This window comes from Hemiscyllium ocellatum, chromosome 14 (genome assembly GCF_020745735.1).
Source record: "Hemiscyllium ocellatum isolate sHemOce1 chromosome 14, sHemOce1.pat.X.cur, whole genome shotgun sequence".
NCBI classification, from domain to species: domain Eukaryota; kingdom Metazoa; phylum Chordata; class Chondrichthyes; order Orectolobiformes; family Hemiscylliidae; genus Hemiscyllium; species Hemiscyllium ocellatum.
Window position 1 is genome coordinate 72,656,411 of NC_083414.1, and position 20,076 is coordinate 72,676,486.

At 41.7% G+C, this 20,076-nt stretch overlaps 1 protein-coding gene across 1 annotated transcript in view; it reads left to right on the forward strand.

Annotated features, from left to right (window-relative positions):
- Window positions 1–20,076, forward strand: part of cacna2d2a (calcium channel, voltage-dependent, alpha 2/delta subunit 2a) — an 871,148-nt gene that overhangs the window by 690,605 nt on the left and 160,467 nt on the right. The window contains exon 13 of the mRNA XM_060835047.1: window positions 9,345–9,455. Within this exon, the coding sequence (XP_060691030.1) occupies window positions 9,345–9,455 (111 nt within the window). The remainder of the gene's footprint in view (window positions 1–9,344; window positions 9,456–20,076) is intronic.

Here is a 20,076-nt window from a genome sequence, read left to right on the forward strand (position 1 = left end):
CAAGGAATGAGATGGTGTACATGACTACTGGTTGTTTTACAATGCATTGAATCAGAAATAGGACACTGAGAAGTTGGACAGAGAGAAAGAGGAAGTGTTAGAGACAGTGAAGTTAATCAGTTGAGTTTGGAAAACAATCATTTGAAGCTGGATGTGAAATGGAGAAGAATAGTAGGGTCCAAGAAAGTGGTTAAGGTATGTAAAGTGGAATATTTGTGGCCTTCCTTCCAGATAATTCTAATTTAATACAATTTTGTTTCCGAGATGAAGAGCTGATGTTACCTAATGTGGTCAAACTGGATCTCAATATGAATGACCAAACAGGTTAATGCCAAGTGCTGTAATGCCACAGAAATCGCTGAGGAATGATGGGATAGAAGATCCGGAGAAATTGTAATTGATGTTCCTTATATTGATGTCCCTTGGTACTCAATCTATCCACCAATGGGAATAGAGACTTTTTAAAAGAAATTGGAGAAACAGTTAGAGGGAAAAGATATGAAGAGAAGCAAGGAGAGGTTGAGGTTTGTGTGACTAAGTAGATAGCTCTTACAAGGAGCCATCATGGACTTAAGGCTGAATGTTTTCCTGTGCTTTAACCATTCAGAATGAGCACTGGACCAGGAGAAAGGTGTAAAAGAATTTAGAGGATGCTAATTTGTAACCTTGGAACTAAGGTGTTTTATTAGTTTTGTAGCGATAATCCATTGGTTCGAGGCAAGGAGCTAAATATATGATTGCAAATGGCACTGTTAAATTATAAAATCTCAGAACTAATATTTGTAGGAGATCAAATGAGGGCAAGATAGTGTGGAAGTCAGAGGATAGAGATCACAGAGAATCAAGTGTAAGCTAGAATTACTCAGTCCTGTCACTGAGTGTGGTTGATATTAACTTTTGTTGATGTGAGGTCACATTTTTTTGAATGGAATCAAGTACAATTCTCTTCAGTGGGAAATCTCTGGAAGGTAGGATTGGGAATATGGGAGGAGAATTACTTTCAATGCTACATCATACTATGATTTTATATGTGTTTAAACCTGCACCACCTCCCTGAGGAATTTGAGGTCAGTACAGGATAGGTTCTAAAGATGACAACTGTCCCATTACCATAGGATGTAGAGATACAGCAATGGATATTCATGTTTAAGGACTCAGTGAAATAAAAGAGAATGTGTCATAATTAGGGACCTAAGCAAGCAAATGGCACAGTTAGAAAGCTTCTTTCTTCAGTTCCCTGCCTGAGGGCAGGCCTGACCCACAATGCTTTGGTCTCCTCCAAAGGTCAAGTGAGGAAGCAAGACATATATCCACTCTAGCTGTAACAGGGATCAAACTTCATGATGCGGGCACCAATCTGATTCATACCTGCCATCCAATTGACTGAGACAACTGGCCCTTTGCATTGCTCCATCCAACAAATCTCAGTTCTGACCCTGTGTGTTTTTGAAAATGGGGATTTGCACATAACCTGTTTCCACAGTTAATCAAAGTAATGACTGGCAGCTTGCTGATTGTAGAAGGCAATCTTCTTTGAAAAGTATCACATAAGTTTTAAAGTATACATTGACATAACATAATGACTTAGTCAAAAGATGGCCAGGATAATGTAGCACTTCCGCAGTACTACCATTTTACATTATTTACCGAAATTCTGCAGTAGGACTTGAACGCAGAAGCTCCTAACTCAGAGGTAACGTTGCTGCCACCTGAGCCAAACTGATTCACAGAATGATATAACACAGAAGGCAGTTTGACCCAGCATACCTGTGCCAGCTATTGGAAAGAGATCTCCAAATACTTCAGTTCTCTTTTCCCATAGCTCTGCACAATTTTCTCTTTTGTAAGTTACAATTGCAACTGTTTTTATCGCCTTTTCATGCACTGCATACAATATCATAAAAACTCTGTAAAAAGATTTCTTATCATCTCTCCCTGGTTATTTTACTAATTATTTTAATTTATTTCCTCCAATTACAACCATCCATCTAATGAAAGTTTTTTTTTTAATTCCCCCTAGATACTCAATCTAAACTTTAGCTTTGTACCATGATCATAAAGTGCCTCCACAGTTTTCACATTGAACAGTGAAAGTTTGGTGTAAAACTTTGCTGAAAGTCACTAAGTTAAAATGCAATGCAATTATTAGATAAATTACAAGATTAGAAGTAAATATTTATAAAAATACTAATAATTTCAAAAATAAATTCAATTGACATCTCTGACCAGTTACTTGCTTAAGGATTTTTCTTATCCAACTGGTAGGATTGAAAACTTGAAGTCAGACTTAGCAGCTGTGATAGCTTCTGTAGTTAAATATTTGAAGTTTGCTAGCACATATAGTCTCAGTAAATAGGGCACACTTTTTTGAAGAGAAAATATTTATTGATTTTCACAAGTTCTGTGGTTGCAGATTGTCTAGCCCCTTTCAGCAATATTGTGGTTGATTTCTAAAACAAACCTTTCTCTTGCATTCAAGATTCTCTAATCTGAAAATGTTGCCTCAGATCTTTCTGTGCAGTTCTGAATTAAAATGGAGCCTTGCAGTGTTTAATACTTAGGATGGCTACTGTGTTAAACTTTGATGAATCATTGTCCGACAAATAAAGGTAGTGATGCTAAAATTCCCTTTGGAGGTTTCTTTCGATCTGTTGCTGTTCTGAGCAGTTTTTTTGAATTCCCACACTTTTAAATTAAAAAAAGTGGGATTTCTTCCACTTACTAGTATTGAATGTCACATGTCCATTTAAAGATCTTACCTGATTCCTTTTGATTCTTTATTTTGTTCTTGATGCAGGCATGCTGTCATCATAGATTTTGTTTTGCTTTAAGACAGCATAGGTGGAAAATGTTTAGCTGAATGTTCAAGCTGTAGGAGGAACGCATTATTGCTGGCTGTCGAGCTGAAAATGAAGATAGATACAGCCAAAAGAGAGGCCAGATCATTTGTGTTGGTGTTGTAATGCTGGCAGAAAAGGAGACATATCTGGAACAAATCCTAGGCTAAAAATCATAACATTAACCAGTCTGCTTTTTAGTTCTTATCGAAAGTAACATATTAAATCCATAAAATAAAACTAATTGATATTATTTTCAAAAAAAATTCAGAACCACTTTGAACCTTTATACATACTTATTAATCTCTCACAATCTCATGGATGGAAAGGTCTAAAATTTAGTTCCTGGCCTGTGCCATGTTAGTTGATCTCAGCCAGAGCAACAGAAGAATTTGGTACAAATATCTTCAAATCCCTTCTCATGTGGTGATGGAAAATAATCTTGTTGAAGGGGTTCTATGTTGATATTGATGAAATTACTCAACAATCAGGTGGTTGGAGAGGCGAAAATGATAAAATTAACAAAATCAGATTCCAACATGCTCATGTAAGGGTGTATCAAGGCTGTTTGACTATGTGTGAATATTTCTGCTTGCCAGAGGAGACTAGATTCCCTACAGTGTGGAAACAGGCCATTTGGCCCACCAAGTCCACACCAACCCACCGAAGAGTAACCCACTCATACCCATTCACCTACCCTATATTTACCCCTGACTAATGCATCTAAGACTATGGGCAATTTAGCATGGTCAATTCACCTGACCTGCATATTTTTAGATTGTGGGAGACAACTGGAGCACCCGAAGGAAGCCCACGCAGACGCAGGGAGAAAGTGCAGACTCCACACAGACAGTGGCCCGAGACTGGAATCGAACCCGGGTCCCTGGCGCTGTGAGGCAGCAGTGCTAACCACTGAGCCACCGTGCCACCCACATACATCATACATTATCTCAAGCAAGTCTGTACATGGGGTTTATCAGTATCATGGAGAGCTGATGAATATCATAAAATTATAAGTTCATAAGAAATAGGAGCAAGAGTAAGTTATTCACTCATTGAGGCTGCAATGCCTTTTGCTTAGATCAAGCTGACCTGATTATAGCCTTAACTCGATTTCCCTGCCTGTCTCCCATATGTATGCCCCCATTTTCAATCAAAGGTCTGTCTAACTCAGCTTTGAGTGCAGTCAATGACCCAACCTTCACTGCTGTTTCTGAAGGAAAGTTTCAGCATCCTAATGATCCTATGAGAGAAGAAATTCTGTTCATGTCTTATCTTAAACCAGTATTTTAAAATTATAATTCTGTTTCCTGGCTTCCTTATGAGGGTGAATATTCAGCATTAAGCCAGTGATGCCCCGTAAGAATTATATATGGTTAAGCAAGGTCTCCTCTAATTCTTCTGCACTCTAATGGGTTTAATCCGAATCTACTCAATCTTTTTTCACCCCTTCATCTCAGGAATCAGTCGAGTGACTCTTCACTGAAATGCTTTTAATGCAAGTACATCCCTTCATAAATGAGGAGATGGTGAGTGCAGTGCCATAGCAGTTGTGTTAAAAGTAATCCAAAGGCCCTGGGTAATGCTGTGTGGAGTTTACACATTCTCCCTGTGTCTGCGTGGGTTTCCTCTGGGTGCTCCGGTTTCCTCCCACAGTCCAAATGTGTACAGGTTAGGTGAATTGACCATGCTAAATTGCCCGTAGTGTTAGGTGAAGGGGTAAATGTAGGGGAATGGGTCTGGGTGGGTTGCGCTTCGGCGGGTCGGTGTGGACTTGTTGGGCCGAAGGGCCTGTTTCCACACTGTAAGTAATCTAATCTAAACATGTGACTGCAGACCACAGCAATGTGGTTGACAAATATGTACCCTCCAAATTGACCCAGCATGACCCTCAGTTCCGGGATAATTACGATGATCATTAGATGCTGCCCTTGCCAGTGATGCCCACATCCCATTAAAATATGAAGAAAAACCTCCTAGCTGCTCCAAACCAATATTTGCATTGCTGTTTAAGTACTTGAATAGTTTGATTAGTAGATTCAAGATCACATAGAATGAGCGAGCAATATGCCCACTATAAGCTGGATGACCCAAAATTCCGAAAGAAAGTATCATATCAATCAACTTGAAACTGGAGATTCTATATTACTATATCTACTTTAACTTTGCATGTACATAACCTTGCTGCCTCCTCCAGGTAAAAGCCGACCATTGCTTGTATATGAGAGGCTATTGGCTCCTGAATTTGTAAGTGGCCCATCTGCTGGATTCTGTGCCTTTGGGAAGGGTTGGGGAGGAATTACTTCTGTGATGTCTCTCACTGTGACCCAGTCATGGTTAGGATGGTGAGCATTCAGAAACAATCAGTCGAGGATGTAGCATAGTTTTAATGTCACTAGATTAGTAATCCTGAAACTCAAGATAAACTTCTGGGGACAACAGGTTGAATCCCAGCAAGTGATAAAATTTGAATTCAATAAATATCTGATTTATCCATTCTTGATTGTTGGAAAATCTCTTCTGGTTAACTATTGTCCTTCAGGGAAGAAAATCATGCATCCTTTCCTGGTCTGGCCTACATATGACTCCAGACCCATTGCAATGTGGTTGCTCGCTGGGCAGTTAGGGATAGGCAATAAATGCTGAAGCAGCCAGCAACATTCACATTACACTAACAAATAGGATTAAGTCTTAGGGTGATGAATATTGATTCCCATTCACTGTTAGGGCAACAAGAGCTTGTATCTCATTAGTATATTAAAACATCTCAAAACAAGTTTGTCAAGATATCGGAGCAGAATTAGATCATAGAGTCATAGTCATTGAGATGTACAGCACGGAAACAGACCCTTTGGTCCAACCTGTCCAACCGACCAGATATCCCAACCCAATCTAGTCCCACCTGCCAGCACCCGGCCCATTTCCCTCCAAACCCTTCCTATTCATATACCCATCCAAATGCCTCTTAAATGTTGCAATTGTACCAGCCTCCACCATATCCTCTGGCACCGTTCAAGCATGCCTGATATATTTCTCAACTACATACTCCTGCTTTCCACCTCTAACCCTTGATTTCTTTAATAAAGCCTTCACAAGAGTATTATAAATCAAAGTATAGCACTGAACAGTGTAAGGAAACATAGGTCAGATCAGCAAAAGCTTTCTTGACCTGGTCAGGTGTACCCTGGAACTCTGTGGGAAGCTAGGGAAGTGATTGTTGGGCCTCATGCGGAGATATTTGTATCATTGATAGTCATAGGTGAGATTCTGGAAGACTGGAGATTGGCTAACGTGTTGCCACTGTTTTTAAGAAAGATGGTAAGGAACTATAGACCAGTGAGCCTGACATTGATGGTGGGCAGGTTGTTGGAAGGAATCCTGAGGAACAGGATTTACATGGATTTGGAAAGGCAAGGACTGATTTTGGGTAGTCAACATGGCTTTGTGCATGGGAAATCATGTCTCACTAACTTGATTGGGTTTTTTGAAGAAGTAACAAAGAGGATTGATGAGGGCAGAGAAGTGGGTGTGATCTATATGAACTTAGCAAAGCATTTGACAAGGTTCCTCATGATAGACTGGTTAGCAAAGTTAGATCTCATGGAATACAGAGAGAACCAGCCATTTGGATACAGAACTAGCTCAAAGTTAGAAAACAGGGTGGTGGTGGAGGGTTGCCTTTCAGACTGAAGGTCTGTGACCAGTGGTGTGCCACAAGGATTGGTGGTGGGTCCACTGCTTTTCATCATTTATACAAATGATTTGGATGTGAACATAGGAGGTACAGTGACAAAATTTGCAGATGACACCAAAATTGGAGGTGTAGTGGACAGCGAAGAAGGTTACCTCAGATTACAATGGGATCTTGATCAGATGGGGCAGTGGGCTGAGAAGTGGCAGATGGAGTTAATTGAGATAAATGTGAGATATTGCATTTTGGAAAAAAAATCAGAGCAGGACTTACACACTTAACAGTAAGGTTCTGGGGAGCGTTGTTGAACAAAGAGACCTTGGAGAGCAGGGTCATAGCTCCTTGAAAGTGGAGTCACAGGTAGATAGGATAGTGAAGAAGGTGTTTAGTATACTTTCCTTTGAGTATAGGAATTGGAAGGTCATGTTGTGGCTGTAAAGGACATTGGTTAGGCCACTTTTGGAATATTGCGTGCAATTCTGGTCTCCCTCCTATCAGAAGGATGTTGTAAAACTTGAAAGGATTCAGGAAAAATGTAAAAGGGTATTGTCAGGGTTGGAGGATTTGAGCTGCAGGGAGGGGCTGAATAGTCTGGGGCTGTTTTCCCTGGAGCATCAGAGGCTGAGGCGTGACCTTGTAGAGGTTTATAAAATCATGAGGGGCATGGATCGGGTAAATAGACAAGTTCTTTTCCCTGGAGTGTGGGAGTCTCAAACTAGAGGGCATAGGTTTAGGGTGAGTGGGGAAAAATTTAAAAGGGACTTGAGGGGCAACTTTTTCACGCAGAGTGTGGTGCATGAATGGATTGAGCTGCCAAAGGAAGCGGTAGAGGCTAATACAATTGGAACATTTAAAAGGCATTTGGATGAGTATATGAATAGGAAGGGTTTAGAAGAATATGGGCCAGGTGCTGGCAAATGGGACTAGGTTAGGTTAGGATATCTGGTCGGCATGGACGAGTTGAACTGAAGGGTCTGTTTCCATGAAATACATCTCTATGACTCTAAAAAGTGAGATTTCAAATGCAGAAGGCTTTAGAGTTGGATTACCATGGTTTAAGGCCTGGGAAGTTTCAAGCAATAGTTGACTGATGAAAAATGGGTATTCACAGGAAGCCACAAGTAGAGGAGTGCAAATGTCTTAGAAGGGTTTGTGAAAAATATAAAGATAGAGAAGAGAACACTTCTGGAGGGATATGAAAAAAAATAGAATTAAACACCTAGTTGTTGCTTCACCAGGACACAATATATATCAGGAAATACAATGCGACAGGGGAACAAGACTTGCTGAGGAATAAGATATAGGCAGCAGAGCATAAGATGACCCCAAAATTATATAGGATAGAATATGACAGATCAGCCAGGATTTTGGAATAGCCAAGTGTGGAAGTAATGAAGACACTTATGTAGGTTTCAGCAGAAGGTAAGTTGGGATAGGAAAGTTATGAGCAGGGAAATAAATCAAAAGCTCTTCTCCAGATCTGTGTGACACCAAAGTGACAAATACACAGATTTGATCAGAATATTGCCAGGGAGAGGGAGCAGTTGCTAGGAAGTGAAGTTTAGAGTGGGGACCAAAAACATTAGCTACAGTCTTCTCTATACATAATGGAATGGTGAGCATCAATGGCTATTTATTTTTAGAAGGGTGAACATTTATAGCTGAACGTATTAGAGTTAGAATATCCTTTATTGTCAGGTGTATTCAAGTACAGGAATGCAGCGAAAAGCTTACACCGTCGCCTGATATGGCGCCATCTTAGGTACAAAGTATCTAGCTACAGTTCTTAGATACGAGATACAGAAATAAAAGGAAAAAGAAAGGAAAAAAGTTACATTGTTCACAGTTGTATATTGTATAAATTTGAAAAATGGGAATAAAGTTAAAAAGATAAGCATTACAGTCTTTCAGTAGATCTTCCAGACATGGTCTGCCCGGACTTGCAAGCCACTGAACACCTGCACTAGTCCCCAGCCCAACAACTGTCCCCACTCTGCTCAAGCCTCCATCCCACTGGCTGTCCCCACTCTGCTCAGGCCTCCATCCCGCTGGCTGTCCCCATTCTGCTTATGCCTCTATCCCACTGGCTGTCCCTACTCTGCTCAGGCCTCCATCCTGCTGGCTGTCCCTACTCTGCTCAGGCCTCCATCCCGCTGGCTGTCCCCACTCTGCTCAGGCCTCCATCCAACTGGTTGTCCCCACTCTGCTCAAGCCTCTATCCCACTGGCTGTCCCCACTCTGCTCAGGCCTTCATCCCGCTGGCTGTCCCCACTCTGCTCAGGCCCCCATCCCGCTGGCTGTCCCCACTCTGCTCAGGCCTCTATCCTGTTGTCTGTCCCCACTCTGCTCATGCCTCCATCCCGCTGGTTGTCCTCATTCTGCTCAGGCCTCAAACCCGCTGGCTGTCCCTACTCTGCTCAGGCCTCCATCCCCTGATTGTCCCCACTCTGCTCAGGCCTCTACCCCGCTGGCTGTACCCACTCTGCTCAGGCCTCTATCCCGCTGGTTGTCCCACTCTGCTCAAGCCTCCATCCCACTGGCTGTCCCCACTCTGCTCAGGCCTCTATCCCATTGACTGTCCCCACTCTCCTCAGGCCTCTATCCCGCTGCTGTACACACTCTACTCAGGCCTCCATCACACTGGCTGTACCCACTCTGCTCAGGCCTCCAGTCTGCTGATTGTTCATAACTATTCATTGTTAGGTTGTTGACAATTGATGAGACCATTATTATCATCACTTGCAATGACTGCCAATCATTGGTCATTGGACAATCAAACAAAAAGATTAACTGTCTTACTTGTTTGTCTCCTCCAGTCCAGCACAAACATTCGAGCAAACTGTAATAAGATGATAATGATGTTCACAGATGGAGGAGAGGATCGAGCCCAGGATGTCTTCGAGAGACACAATTGGCCCAATAAAACAGTGAGTAGATGTGCGTAATTGGCGATTCTGTTTTGCCATCACAACAGGCTGCCATTATTGTCAGCAGGGTGAGTGATCTGCTGAACAGTGGTGTGATCCCAGTGTGATTGAGGATAGCAGTGTGAGACCGGAGTGTATGTAAAGCGTACACTTGGTTATGGGCAAGTCTGGTTAGCACAATGCAATTGTGAGATCCTGGGCCAAACCTGCCCATCCTATTTCACTTTACCATCCCAAAATTGTGTGTTTTGCTGCATGATGGAGTTGTGGCATATTACTATGGTGACTATTTTAAAATGATCTGGGCTGTGGAAAGGTTGAATTTCTGTCAGTGGAATATTATCCTGAAGAAAATAAATTATCTTTGTTTCCCTATGGCCTCTGAACAGTCTCCCATCAGGCCAGTATGAAATAACTATTTTAACAGGGTGCTGTGGCAATTTTTGATGTTTATAGATCTATCTTGCAATGGTTGTACCTATCCAGGTTATTCATGAGAGGGTAATGGTAGTGATCCCCACTTATCATCTGTTTACAACCATAAGTATGAATTGCATTTAAAAAGCACTTTTCAGAATTTCAGAAGTCCTACGGCAAGTTGCAGCCAATGAAATATCTCTGTCAGGGTTGCAATTAGAACTTCTCACTTCTGTTATTATTATTGTAAATGGATTGATGCTTTTTCCACATTGACAGAACAATGATTGGCATTGTGTGCAGTTCTCCAAGTGTGGTCAAACCAAAGTATAATATTACAACTTCTTGTACAGTGGTAGAGTTCCTATCCTTGGATCAAGAGATACAGGTTCAAGTTCCACCTGTTCCAGAGGTGTGGATTAACATCTCTGAACAGGTTGATAGGAAAAATAGGTGTAATATTACAGCATTGATAGAAAGGAAGTGAGCAATTATCTGAAGCTTCTGCAAATCAACACTCCATAAACAATTATCATTCCAGCCCCAGAAGGTGAAGACTTCAGTCTGCATTTAAACTGTGATTGGATGAATGGTGTCTAAGGCAATGATTTGATTAGAGATAAATATGGAAATTATAAACTTCTCTCCTATAGTCATACCTCTGGAAAAATATACACGCATTGAAATATATTTTTCAATATATTTGAGTCTAAAAGCAACAGGAGGAAATGACTGGATAGTATTTAAAAATATTGATAACTTTCTTAATATTCTGTGTAAAAGATGAATAATATCGGAATCATTGCCTGTTCCAAAACAAGAACAGGTCCTTTTACAATGCCTTCTCCACATCCTAAATTTCATCGTCCTGCATGTTGCCAATACATTTTAATATCCCACCAAGTCTAATCCCACTCTTTTCCTCTCTCCACATAGCCTTCAATATCCTAGCTAAGTCAATCCCATTCTGCTTCTTATTCCCCATACCTTTTAATAGTCCAAAGGCAATCTATTATGGATGCTGGAAATGTACAGTTGGATCCAGAAATGCTGGAAACACTCAACAGGTCAGCAGATTCTCTGTAGCGTAACAGAGTTAATGCTGCGTGTGAATGGCCTTCCATTAGAACAGTGAAAAATCGTAAATCTAATAATTAAAAATTGGAAATTTGGGAGGGCTTGCAGTTAGAAAAGAATAAAAGAAAAAGTATGTGATGGGGTGAAAAACAGGAGAGATTAAATGCCAAAAAATTTGGAGGGGCGGTGCCAATGGGAGTGATAAGAAGACAAGTAAAGAAGCAGATAATGTGTCCAGAGGAGGTGTGAATGGCATGATAACAATAACAATGGTCTTTCAGGTAAAAATCAAGAGTAAAACCAGAGTAAAACTGAAACCTTTAAAGAAAGAAAACAAAACGGAGACAGAGATTGTGTGAAAATGTTGACCCCACACACACACACACACACACACACATTATGTCCTGATGTGGAGGAACTGGTGTTCAACTGGGGTGGACAAAGTTAAAAATCACACAACACCAGGTTTATTTGGAAGCACTAGTTTTCAGAGTGCTGCTTCTTCATCAGTGACCTGTATGCATCCTATCTATGCCTCACTTTATTGAGACATATGCAGAGCATTTCTTCTTCCAGTTTTGCTTAGTCCCCCAGCCTTGATGATTATGTGGATACCATTTTCTGCTCTTGCTCTGAACTAGAAATTTTCATTAGCATTGGTTCAATTTTCCATTCTTTTACCTCAAGTTGGGACTGGAATCTTACATGATCAACTGAAAACTAAAAGTCCTTTCATTTGATCATCATCTAAGCATTGATCCTGGGATTGTATTCATTGGAGTTTAGAAGATTAAGAGGAGACTTAATAGAAATTTACAAGATAATACATGGCTTGGAAAGGGTGAACGCTAGGAAATTTTTTCCATTATGCGAGGAGACTAGAACCCATGGACACAGCCTTAAAATTAGAGGGGGTCAATTCAGAACAGAAATGCGGAGACATTTCTTCAGCCACAGAGTGATGGGCCTGTGGAATTCATTGCCACAGAGTGCAGTGGAGGCCGGGACACTAAATGTCTTCAGGCAGAGATTGATAGATTCTTGATGTCACGATGAATTAAGGGCTACGGGGAGAATGCGGGTAAGTGGAGTTGAAATGCCATCAGCCATGATTAAGTGGCGGAGTGGACTCGATGGGTCGAATGGCCTTACTTCCACTCCTATGTCTTATGGTCTTATGGTCTAAACTCTTTTTCCCTTCCCCTGTTTGAGAGGAGCAGAGAAATATCTGCAACGTTAGTCACGCATGTCAATGAAATTGCAAACTGATACTAGCCGGTTCAATGTCTTAAATATTGTACGTAGAAAGTTCATAGAGAAATAAGGTAATAATGTTTTTGGGTTCACATTCTGTGGAGATACTTCTAGCCTTTAGGCAGACTTGATGTTTTGTACACTCTCATATTTAATTTCAGTTCATTTTTTGGTTTGCTAAAGGAAACCTATTAACTAATTTTTAGAGTTTACTTAATTCTCTCCCTCCTCAATATGTGTTCTCATTTGTGAGCAGCTCCTCTTCATTCTCATTCATATGCCTTTTCTAAGGTAGGCAATTCAGTCAAGTGGGGCTTCCATCATTGCTGAATCCAAAACTGTCTTCACCAAACAAGTATTGAGAGGTTCCCTGATCTGATATTTCCATTACCTTAGCTGTTGGTGGTATTGATTTAGTATCAAACAAAGTTTCTTTGGATTGAATAAATTGCTTTTCAAAATCAGTATCATGCTGCAGCAAACATTATAATCAGGACTATGCATTGCTATTAATATTGAACCTATCTGTTTAAGATAGTGTATTTGAATACTTTCAACTAGCCATTAGCTATCCCCATGCTCCTGCAAGGGAGGTTAATAATAGCCAGCTATTTCACTGAAAGCAGTTGGAGAGCAAAGCAAACTATTGTAGTATTTGCACTCCCTATAAATCACTGTTACCATCTCCCCCCACGCCCCCCCCGCTTCATTTCCTGAATCTCCCACACTAACCTCCCTCCGCCATGTTGTTATTTTTGCTGCCTGACAGTCAGTTGTTCTTGACTGTCGACAAAGTGTAATTATTTGCTTTGTGTTATTCTTTGTACTTGGAGGAGATACAATACTGTGGTGTTTTTCACTACACCGGTAATTCAGAGGTCCAGGAAATGTACTGGGGATTGGGGTTCAAATCCCACAATGGCAGATATTGAAATTTGAATTTAATTGATATCTGGAATCAAGAGCTGAATGATGACTGTGAAATCATTGTTGATTTACTTAAAAAAGACAGATCTGGTTTACTGATGTCCTTTACTAACTTCTTATGCCAAAATTGGGAGAGCTGTCCCACAAGCTAATCAAGCAACAACTTGTCGTCGTCACACTTGATGCAATCACCATTCCTGGCTATGTCTTGCCCCACTGGCAGAACAAGCCGAATAAAGGTGGTATCACAGTGACATACGCTGTTAATTCAGTTGTCCTGAGAATCCCCAATGTTGGACTCCATGAAGTCTTAAGATGTTAGGTTAAACATGAGCAGAGAAACCTCCTGCTGATTACAACGTACAATTCTCACTTGGATGATGTGCTAATCTATATTAGACACCACTTGGAGGAAGCACTCAGGGTGGCAAAGGTGCAAAATGTACTCTGGGTGAGAACTTCAGGATCCATCACTGAGTGGCCTGACAGCAGTATTACTGATCGAGCTAGTGGGATCCAAAAGGACCTAGCTGCTAGACTGATTTTGCAGCAGGTGATGAGGGAACCAATAATGGAAAAACATACTTGACTTCATCCTTAGCAATCTACCAACTGCAGGTGCATCTGTCCATGACATTACTCATAAGAGAGACCACCATGTGGTCCTTTAAGGAGGTGATGGCCAGTCTTCACATTGAGCATACCCTCCATTGTGTTTTGTACCGCTATCACCGTACTAAATGAGATAGACTTCAAACCGATTTAACAACTCAAGACTGGGCATCTATAAGGCACTCTAGGTCATCAGCTGCAGCTGGATTGTACTCCCAACACAATCTGCAATCTCATAGTACACATTTAGCTTGGGACCAACTCTGGTTCAAAGAAGAGTGCAGAAGGGCATGCCGGAAGCAGCATCAGTGTCAACCATGTGAAGCTGCATAAAATCAGAACACTTGCATATCAAGGAGCATAAGCAGCACAACCAACAGATCAGACCTAAGCTCTGCAGTCCTGCCACATCAATTGTGAATGGTAGTGGGCAATTAAGTAATTCCCCGAAGGAGGAGGCTCCATAAATATCCCCATCCTCAATGTTGGAAGGGCCCAGCTCATAAGTGTAAAAGATAAGGCTGAAGCGCTCACAACAATCTTCAGCCAGGAAGGACATGTGAATGATCCATGTCATAGAGAAACAGACCCTTTGGTCTAACTTGTCCATGCCAACCAGATAGCCCAACCTAGTCTACGCCCATTTGCCAGCACTTGGCCCATATCCCTCCAAACCCTTCCTATTCATATACCCTGATGCCTTTTAAATGTTGCAATTGTATGAGCCTCCACTACTTCCTATGGCAGCTCATTCCATGCATGCACCATCCTCTGCGTGAAAAAGTTGCCCCTTAGGTCCTTCTATATCTTTCCCCTCTCACCCTAAATCTATGCTTTCCAGTTCTGGAGTTCCCCAGGGAAAATATTTTGTCTATTTACCCTAAACCACTGTAAGGTCACCCGTCAGCCTCCAAATTCCAGGGAAAACAGCCCAGCCTATTCAGCCTCTCCCTATAGCTCAAATCCTCCAACCCTGGCAACATCCTTGCAAATATTTTCTGAGCCCTTGCAAGTTTCACAACATCCTTTGAATAGCAAGGAGACCAGCATTGCACAAAATATTCCAAAAGTGGCCGAACCAACATCCTCTACAGCCGCAATATGACCTCCCAACTCTTATACTCAATACTGTGACCAATAAAGGAAAGCATACCAAACACCTTCTTCACTGCAGCTGTACGTTCAAGGAACTATGCATCTGCACTCCAAGGTTTCTTTGTTCAGCAACAACCCCTAGGACATAACCATTAAGTGTATAGGTCCTGCTAAGACTTGCTTTTCCAAAACGCAGCACCTTGCATTTATCTAAATTAGACTCCATCTGCCACTCCTTAGCCCATTGGCCTACCTGGTTAAGATCCCAGTGGAATCTAAGGTAACCTTCTTCGTTGTCAATTATACCTCCAATTTTGGTGTCATCTGCAAACTTGCTAACTATACCTCCTATGTTCACATCCAAATCATTTATATAAATGATGAAAAGTACTGGACCCAGCATCGATCCTTGTGTCACTCCATGGTCACAGGCCTCCAGTCTGAAAAGCAATCCTCCACCACCATCCTCTGTCTTCTACCTTTCAGCCAGTTCTGTATCCAAATGGATAGTTCTCCATGTATTCCATGAGATCTAACCTTGCTAACCAGTCTCCCATGGGAAACTTTATAGAACATAGAATAGTACAGGCCCTTCGGTCCTCAATGTTGCGCCAACCTGTGAAACCAATCTGAAGCCAATCTAACCTTCACTATTCCATTTTCATCCACATATCTATCCAATGACCATTTAAATGCCCTTAAAGTTGGTGAGCCTACTATTGTTGCAGGCAGTGCACTCTACACTCGTATGACTCTGAGTACCTCTGACATCTGTCCTATATCTATCGCACCTCAATTTAAAGCTAGCCATCACCATCTGAGGAAAAAACCTCTCACTGTCCACCCTATCTAACCCTCTGATTATTTTATATGTCTCAATTAAGTCACCTCTCAACCTTCTCTCTAACGAAAACAGCATCAAGTGCCTCAGCCTTTCCTTAGAAGACCTTCCCTCCGTACCAGGCAGTATCCAAGTAAATCTCCTCTGCACCCTTTCCAAAACTTCTACATCCTTCCTATAATGTGTTGACTAGAACTGTACGCAATACTCCTAATGTGGTTGCACCAGAGCTTTGTATAGCTGCAACTATATATGGTTCCGAAACTCAGTCCCCCTACCAATAAAAGCTAGCACACCATATGCCTTCTTAACAACCCTATCAACCTGGGTGGCAACTTTTAAGGATCTATGTATCTGGACACCGAGATCTCTCTGTTCATCTACACTACCAAGAATCTTACCATTTGCCCAGTGCTCTGCATTTCTGTTACTCCTTCCAGAGTGAATCACCTCACACTTTTCTGCATTAAACTCCATTTGTCAACTCTCAGCCCAGCTCTGCAGCTTATCTGTTTCTCTCTGTAACCTACAACATCCTTCATCACTATTCGCAACTCTACTGACCTTAGTGCCATCCACCAATTTACTAACCTTCAACGCCCTCGTCCAGGTCATTTATAAAAATGACAAACAGCAGTGGACCCAAAACAGATCCTTGTGGTACACCACTAGTAACTGAACTCGAGGATGAATATTTCCCAACAACCACCACCCTCTGTCTTCTTTCAGCTAGCCAATGTTTGATCCAAACTGCTAAATCACCCTCCGATCCATGCCTCCATATTTTGTGCAATAGCCTACCATGGGGAACTTGATCAAATGCCTTACTGAAATGCATATACCACAACAACCACTTTACCGTCATCCACCTCTCAAAGAACTCAATAAGGTTAGTGAGGCATGACTTACCTTTCACAAAACCATGTTGACTAACCCTAATCAACTTATTCTTTTCTAGATGATTATAAATCCTATCTCTTATAACCCTTTCCAACACTTCACCCACAGCCGAAGTAAGGCTTATAGGTCTAGAACTTCCAGGGTTGTCTCTACTTCCCTTCTTGAACAAGGGAGCAATATTTGTTATCCTCTAGTCTTCTGGCACTATTCCTGTAGACAATGACGACATAAAATTAAAAGTCAAAGACTCGACATTCTCCTCCCTGGCATCTCAGAGAATCTTTGGAAGGATCCCATCACGCCCAGGAGACATATCTATTTTTACACTTTCCAGAATTGCTAACACCTCGTTATGCACCTCAATCCCATCTAACCTAGTAGCCTGTATCTCAGTATTCTCCTCGATATCATTTTTTTTTGAGTGTGAATACTGATGAAAAATATTCATTTTGTTCTTCCCCATCTCCTCGGACTCCACACACAACTTCCCACCACTATCCTTGATTCGCTGTAATCTTATTCTAGTCTTTCTTTTATTCCTAATATACCTATAGAAAGCCTTAGGGTTTTCCTTGATCCTATCTGCCAACAACATCTCAAGACCCTTCCTGGTTCCTCTTAGCTCTCTCTTTAGGTCATTCCTGGTTAACCTGCAACTCTCAAGCATCCTAACTGAGCCATCATATCTCATTCTAACATACGCACATAAGCCTTCTTCTTCCTCTTAACCCAAGATTCAACTTCCTTAGTAAACCATGGCTCCCGCGCTCGACAACTTCCTCCCTGCCTGACAGGTGCATACGAATCAAGGATCTGCAGTACCTCATCCTTGAATAAGCTCCACATTTCAATTGTGCATCCTAAATCTTGAGTAATTGCATCGTAATTGCCTCTCCACCAGGTATAACTCTTGTCCTGCAGTACATTCCTATCCATTTCTATCACTGAAGTAAACATAACCGTTGTAGTCACTGTCACCAAAGTGCTCACCTACCTCCGAATCTAACACCTGGCCGGGTTCATTACCCAGTACCAAATCTAATGTGGTCTCCCCCTTGTTGGCCTGTCAACATATTGTGTCAGGAAACCATTCTGCATACATGGACAGAAACGGACACATCTAAACTATAGTATTCCCAGTCAATATTTGGAATGTTAAAGTCCCCTATAACAACTACCCTGTCACTCCCGATCCTATCGAGGATCATCTTTGTTGTCCTATCTTCTACATCTTTGGAATTATTTGGAGGCCTATAGAAATCTCCCAACAGTGTAACCTCTCCTTTTCTGTTTCTAATCTCAGCCCATACTACCTCAATAGATGAGTCCTCAAACGTCCTTTCTGCAACCTTAGTACTATCCTTGACTAACTGCCACATGACCTCTCTTTTATCATCTTCTCTGTCCTTACTGAAACCTCTAAATTTCAGAAATTGCAAATTGCAATAACCATCCTGTCCCTACTCTACCCATGTCTCTGAAATGGCCACAACATTGAAATCACAGGTACCAACCCTTGCTGCAAGTTCACCCACCTTATACCGGATGCTACTAGCGTTTAAGTAGGCACACTTCAAATCAACGTCTTGCATGCCGGTGCCTTCTTGCGATCTTGAAATTTTATTTCTGACTTCGCTACTCTCCCATATACTTGAACTACAATTTCACTTCCTATCCTCCTGTTGAATTAGTTTAAACCCACCCTAAAGAGCATTAGCAAATTTCCCCCTCAGGATATCGGTACCCCTCTGGTTCAGGTGACGACCTGTTTGTAGAAGTTCCACCTAACCCACAAAAACCCCAATTATCCAGGAATCCAAAACCCTCCCTTGTGCACCATTCCTGCCTGTGTTCAACACTCTGTCTCTCTCACACACACACACACACACACACACACACACACACACTATTTCCTGTGTACAAAAATCAGAACAAATTCAACCTGGCCACTTATTAAATTCATCAATCTACTCATGGTCATCAGTAGAGTGATGGATGGTGTCATCAATAATGCTATAATGCAGCAGCTACTTTGCAGCAACCTGTTCAGCCCTGTTTTGGTTCTGCCAGGGCTACTCAGTTCCTGACCTCATTAAAGTCTTGATTCAGATATGGCCAAAAAAGCTGAATTCCAGAGATGAGGTGAGATTGACTGCCTTTAACATCAAGGTTACATTTTGACCGAATGTGGCTTCAAGGAGCCCTAGCAAAACTGGAATCAATGGATCTCAGGGGAAAACTGTCTGCTGATTGGAATCATTCCTGGCACATAGGATGATGGGTGTGAATGTTGTAGGTCTGCAGGAGTTCTTCAGGATAGTGTTCTGGGTTCAACTATCTTCAGCTGCTTCATTAATGACCTTTCCTCCATCATAAGGTCAGAGGTGGTGTTTGCTGATGACTGCACTGTGTTCAGCACCATTCACAGTTCTTCAATTACTGAAGAAGTCCATGTTCCATTGCTGCAAGACCCGGATTATGTCCAGGTTTGGGCTGACAGGTGGAAAGTGACATTTGTGTCACACAAGTGCCAGGCAATGATCATTGCCAGTAAGAGAGAATCTTTAAATATTGCCCCATCACATTCGATGGCATTACCATCACTGAATTCCCTACTATCAACATTCTGTAGAAACTAAACTGGACTAATCATATATGTACTGTGGCTACAAGAGCAGATCAGAAGATAGAAATCCTGCAGCAAAGCAACTCACCTCCTGCCTCACCATAGCCAATCCACCTTCCTCAAGGTACAAGTCAGGCAAGTGATGGGATGTTCCCAACTTGCCTGGATTAATGCATTTCCAGCAACACTCAAGAAGCTTGACACCATCCAGGACAAAGCAAGTTACTTGATTGTCACCATGCTGGGTAACAGCATCTTTACCATCTACAAGATGCGCTGCAGAAATTTACCAAAGTTCCTTAGATAGCACCTTCCAAACACAGGAACACCACCATCCAGAAGATGGGCCAGTGAGTCTGACTTCAGTGGTGGGCAAAGTCTTAGAGAGAATGGTAAGGGATAAGATTTATGAACATCTGGATAGGAATAACGTGATCAAGGATAGCCAGCATGGTTTTGTGAAGGGCAGGTCGTGCCTCACAAACCTTATTGAGTTCTTTGAGAAAGTGACTAAGGAAGTGGACGAGGGTAAAGCAGTAGATGTTGTGTATATGGATTTTAGTAAGGCGTTCGATAAGGTTCCCCATGGTAGGCTAATGCTAAAACTACGGAGGTATGGCATTGAGGATACATTAGAGGTTTGGATTAGGAATTGGCTGGCTGGAAGGAGACAGAGGGTAGTAGTTGATGGACTATGTTCATCTTGGAGTGCAGTTACTAGCGGTGTACCACAAGGATCTGTTTTGGGACCATTGCTTTTTGTTATCTTTATAAATGATCTAGAGGAAGGGCTTGAAAGCTGGGTAAGCAAGTTTGCGGATGACACAAAAGTCGGTGGAGTTGTGGATAGTGAGGAAGGAAGTGGTAGGTTA